At 41.0% G+C, this 5,748-nt stretch overlaps 1 protein-coding gene across 1 annotated transcript; it reads right to left on the reverse strand.

Moving 5' to 3' along the window:
* Positions 1-3,631: 3,631 nt before the first annotated feature.
* Positions 3,632-5,160, reverse strand: LOC131520691 (mucin-7-like). Its single transcript, XM_058745113.1, has 2 exons — positions 4,635-5,160; positions 3,632-4,567 (listed from the first exon to the last, which is right to left on the reverse strand). Exon 2 carries the CDS (start codon positions 4,563-4,565, stop codon positions 4,005-4,007), a length of 561 nt encoding a protein of 186 aa, XP_058601096.1. The 5' UTR covers positions 4,566-4,567; positions 4,635-5,160; the 3' UTR covers positions 3,632-4,004.
* Positions 5,161-5,748: the final 588 nt, after the last annotated feature.

Below are 5,748 nucleotides of genomic sequence, written 5' to 3' on the forward strand. Positions count from 1 at the left end.
CTTGTTTCTATTGTTGCAACTTGTTTCCATTGTGTTGCGACTTGTTTCCGTTGTGTAGTGCTCAGTTTGTTGTTGCGACTTGCTTCCGTTGTGTTGCTAATTTTGTTGTGTTGCAGCTTGTTTCCATTGTGTTGTGACTTGCTTCTGTTGTGTTGTGCTAATTTTGTTGTTGCGACTTGCTTCCGTTGTGTTGTAGCTTGTTTCTGTTGTGTTGCGATTTGCTTCCGTTGTGTTGCGACTTGCTTCCGTTGTGCTAATTTTGTTGTGTTGCGACTTGCTTCCATTGTGTTGCGACTTGCTTCCATTGTGTTGTGCTAATTTTGGTGTTGTGGGTTGTTTCTGTTGTGTTGTGCTAATTTTGTTGTTGCGACTTGTTTCCATTGTTGCAACTTGTTTCCGTTGTGTTGCGAATTGCTTCCGTTGTGTAGTGCTCATTTTGTTGTTGCGACTTGCTTCCATTGTGTTGTGCTAATTTTGTTGTTGCAGCTTGTTTCCATTGTGTTGCGACTTGCTTCTGTTGTGTTGTGCTAATTTTGTTGCAACTTGATTAGGTTGTGTTGTAGCTTGTTTCTGTTGTGTTGCGACTTGCTTCCGTTGTGTTGCGACTTGCTTCCGTTGTGTTGTGCTAATTTTGTTGTGTTGCGACTTGCTTCCATTGTGTTGCGACTTGCTTCCGTTGTGTTGTGCTAATTTTGGTGTTGTGGGTTGTTTCTGTTGTGTTGTGATAATTTTGTTGTTGTGATTTGTTTCCGTTGTATTGTGGTTTGTTTTCATTGTGTTGTGCACTACTGGGCCACCATACATACCTGAAGTGAAAATGTCACAAAAAAAAAAAAAAAAAAAATATATATATATATATAATATACTGAATTTTCAATCAGACTATTACTAGAATAAACCATAGTGGCTGGATGTGTTGTAGTTAATGTGGTGTATCAAAAAATTGTTTCTTCCTAGCGGATTTAGTGGGCAGACACTACATACGTTCTCTGAAATGCTACTTCAATAGATATAAGATCCGTGGAGTTGTTTATATGTTTGGGAATGATTATGGAATGGAAATGATTATGTAATGTTATGTGGAAAAAGCTACTGAACACATACCTGCTTGAAAACAGAGTCTGTCTTCAGGCCTAACTGGATTCATAGAGAAAGCGAGAGAGTGTGTTTATATTCTCTGGAGCTTCTGTTTACATTGTCCGTGGAACTGTTTAAGACAAAGAAAAGACTATTTACCCTCAGGAGACACACTGAAATCCCCTAAAACTCTAAGGCCTCGTGTCCAAAGAGATTTATACACATTATAACTGACACATGACCATCACCCTGTTTATAAAACATATCTATATGCAAGTAACTATACGCTCATAGTCAAGTCACCTTTATTTGTATAGCCCTGAATGCAATACAGATTGTGTCAAAGCAGCTAAACAGGAATTTGCATAATCACAGTTTTACTACAAATACCATGGTTAAACAATGGCTAGTGCAGCAAAATCATGGTTAATTTGTGGTCACCCTGGTTTAACTATTGTAACCATGTTTTTTGGTTTTATTTAAGGTAAAACCATTGTTAATTTTGGTTAAAAAAAAGAGTTGAAACTAATAACATGAAGGAAAAAACCTTGGGAAAACCAGGCTCAGTCGGGGACCAGTTCTCCTCTGGCCTAAATGAACGAATACGGCGAGTGTCATGATCTTGTTCATGTTCCCCTGTCTTATGTTTGGACTTTTGTGTTACTTCCTGTCTAGAGTGCCATTTGTAGTCAACTTGTAGTCCTATTGTTTCATTGGTCGTCTTGATTGCTTTCACAGGTGTTTCTTGTTACCTTATCATCCTTTTAGCTTCTCTGTGTATAAATAGCCCAGTTTTCAGTTAGTCTTTGTCAGTCGTTGTCTTTGTAAAGTTGTGGCATGTTTTTTCTTTTGCCTGGTTCTCGCCAAGTTACGTTCACAATTTCATGCTCTGGATTACCTTTTGTTTTATTAAATTTACTACTGCTTGCATTTGGATCTGACCTCTGCTCTTCCTTGCACTGACGTGTGACAGAAAGATAATGATCGAGGTACATTACACCGGCATTTGGTAGCAGAAGAAGAGTTCTAGACTGTTCAGCAAAAAAATCCCAAGGTATTACCACAGTACCATGTCAAAAATATTATTGTAATCAAAAGATTATAGAAATCTTCTATAAAAGTCTCAGAATATAATATTGTATATGAATATAGTAATCACACCCCTGCACTAAAATTCCTCACTGCATTTAAAAAAAAGCATTTTACAATGGTGTTTTTTTTAAATTAGTATTTGTTTTATTAATTTTTAAAATAAAGCATCAAAGAAATTAGCAGAAAAAGATAAATTAGCACATTATTAAGGCCAATTCACACTGCCACAATAATATTCCAATAAACACAATTCTTAGGTCAGTGTGTTTACCATGTTAATGTTTTCTGGGCCAGTGTTTGGCCACAGTTTGCCAACTTTCTAAATCCATCTGATCAGAAAGTTGTGTTATGTTGGGTCAGTGTGAATTGCCCCAATTATCAAACCACTAATGTCATCTTAAATATCCAACAGGTCAACATATACTGTAAATGAGCTAGTGGAAAAATGTAGTAATAAAGAGTGGTGATATTAATTATCCTAATGAAATATAAAGTATTAAATAAGTATTTTTTTCTGTCAACACACTGTATGTAATATTACACACTGTATGTAAACAATGTAAGATTGTTTATATGTACTAGTCTTAGATCTTAGTGCAAGAAGTGGCTAACACCAAGTTACCACATGGATGGCAGATTGTTGTTATGTTTGCGAGGAAAGTCTGTGCATTTATGGATGTTTTCCTGGGTGTTAGGAATCATTGCAGGGCAGTGCGCCGGCCCAGCAGAGCACAGTGGACTGCAGTTTCAGGACAGCTGCAGCCTTTGCTGAGGAAATGACTAACTGTCTTAAATTAGGGCTGTGCTTTCACGTCTGGGTCCATTTAGCTACTCCACTCAGTCTCATTTTCTGTCCTTGAGTCAGCATATGTGTGTACATATATCATTTCTATTATGTACATGTTGGTATCCAACTGTATCTGAGAAGGAACTGTCATTTTCTTGACAAACAATAAATAAACATTTCTCAGCTTGTGTCCACATCCCTTTGCAAGTGACACATGTGCTTTTGCTCGGAGTGTTTTTGTTTGCCTGACCCTGTGTGCGCTCGTTCATATTCACATAACTCCGGGTTTCTGTACCCTCGTTAGAGGATGGGGGTGTCTGGGGTGCCTCGGCCTTTTCTTTTGCCATTACAGCCCATTCACTTTCAAATGAAATGAAAGAGTTTCTTTCTTCTATTAAACACAAAATAAGATATTTTGAAGAATGTCGGTAACCAAGTCAATGGCTACCTTCAGCTGTTTGGTTACCAGCTTTCTGAGGGTGAGTATATGCTGACAGAATTGTAATTTTTGGGTGAATTGTTCACTTAATATCTGCTAACACTATTTTGAGACATTCTACTGACTATTTGAAAGTACAACTCTACTTATTCTACTAACCCTAACCTAACCGTCTACTAATTGTCATAATCCGTAGGAGCAAGGAGACAAGGAGTAGATCAGAATAAACAGTCTTTTAATGACAAGTAATCCAACGCAGGAACACGGGAAGACATATAACAGCGGAACAAACAACCAGGGGAGAACACGGGACTTATAAACAGGAAACTTAATCAGAAAGAACTGAGACCGGTGCAGAGTAATTCATCAAAAACCATGGAAACTAATAATTACAACAGGAACTAAACCAAATAAGGACAAACAGGAACTAAACGTGAACACACACACTTGAAAGATCGCCCCCCCTCCCAGACGGCGTGGGACCACCGGGGAGGGGGGATGGGCGCTCTGCAGGCTGGTGCAGGATAGGGACACAGAGGAGGCCTCCAGGGCGGATCAGGCAGACCCAGGAGCCATGACGGATCAAGAGACTCGGGGGGCCATGGCAGATCAGGGGGCTCGAGCGGCCATGGCGGAGCTGAGACAGGAGCTGAGAACTCCTGGGGGTAGCGCCATATTCATGAGCTCGGAGTCACATGCTGGAGCCGACACTAGAGGGCTTGAGTGAGCCGCGGATGGCGGGCTTGGCTTCCCCGCGGATGGCGGGTTTGGCTTCCCCGTGGACGGCGGGCTTGAGTGAGCCGTGAACGGCAGACTTAACAGCAGAGCCGTGGATGGCGGCAGACTTAACAGCGGAGCCGCGGACGGCGGCGGGCTAGAGTCAGCAGCGGCTGACAGGCTTGACTGGGGCTTGATAATGGCGGACGGACTGGACGGCGGGCTGGTTCTGGATCGGGGCCGGACGCTCTCCAGACACCGGAGGATCCCTTCCCTCCAGCTTAGTCCAGTGGTGTCTGGGAGGTCCACGGGGCGATCGTAATTGGCCCCGATCCAGAACAAGGAGTTCATAGTGGCGTCATCCAATGCCATACTCGCAACGATCCCGCAGAACTCCTGTGCATACTCCATCAGTAGGAGATCTCGGAGGGCCAGGGCAGAAAAGGTTTCCATAGCTGTGGGGAGAAACAAACAGGAAACAAAAAAAGGAAAAAAAAACACGGGGGAAAAGGCGCCGCTTACTTAGGTCTGTTAGGTCCGCTGTTCTGTCACAATCTATAGGAGCGAGGAGATGAGGAGTAGATCAGAATAAACAGTCTTTTAATGACAAGTAATCCAACGCAGGAAAACGGGAAGACATATAACAGCGGAACAAACAACCAGGGGAGAACACGGGACTTATAAAAAGGGAACGTAATCAGGAAGAACTGAAACAGGTGCGGAGTAATTAATCAAAAACCACGGAAACTAATAATTAGAACAGGAACTAAACCAAATAAGGACAAACAGGAACTAAATGGGAACACGCACACGTGACACTAATACTCTAACGAAAATTAGTTGACGTAGTTGCCAAATTACTTCTAGTTAAAGTGGACTATCGGAAAGTGTAACCTTTTAGTGTGTGTATTATATAAGTATATTAGTTTAGTTATGTTATGCTATCTTATCAATATTTTAGAGCGCTGTAAATTCACTCCCCCCACCTACAATACCTGCCAGACCTGAGACTCGATAACCATTAGGCCACGACTTCCCCCTAAATATTGTTAAGAGAGAGAGGTGCTCAAAAATATCTGTATAATAATAATGTCACAAAAGTCATTGTGACTATAAATTTACCTGCCTGTTAGATGTTTTATATTATTGAGTGGTTTCATTTTGGATTTCAGCGGGGATAGAGGGATCTAAAATATTGATATGATAGCATAACATAACATAACATAACATAACATGTAATGTTTATTCTGATCTACTCCTCATCTCCTCGCTCTCTCCACCTTCAATACCACGACTGAGGTGAGACAAGGCAAGGCACCGATCCCCCAACTGCTCCCCGGGCGCCGCAGCATAAATGGTTGCCACTGCTTCGGGTGTGTCTTCACAGTGTGTGTGTGTTCACTGCTGTGTGTGCACTTTGGGTGGGTTAAATGCAGAGCAAAAATTCAGAGTATAGGTTACCATACTTGGCCACATGTCAAAAGAAAGAAAATAAAGAATATAAAAGATGTAACATGCAGACAAACTAGCTTTCTAATTTGCATCACATTAATGATGTAAAGGAAAATGTGCTTAATTGTCATAATGGAATAAATGAAACTTAATGGAATTTAATGTAACATTAAATTAATGAATC

This window comes from Onychostoma macrolepis, chromosome 15, assembly GCF_012432095.1.
Source record: "Onychostoma macrolepis isolate SWU-2019 chromosome 15, ASM1243209v1, whole genome shotgun sequence".
In the NCBI taxonomy this organism is placed as follows: Eukaryota; Metazoa; Chordata; class Actinopteri; order Cypriniformes; family Cyprinidae; genus Onychostoma; species Onychostoma macrolepis.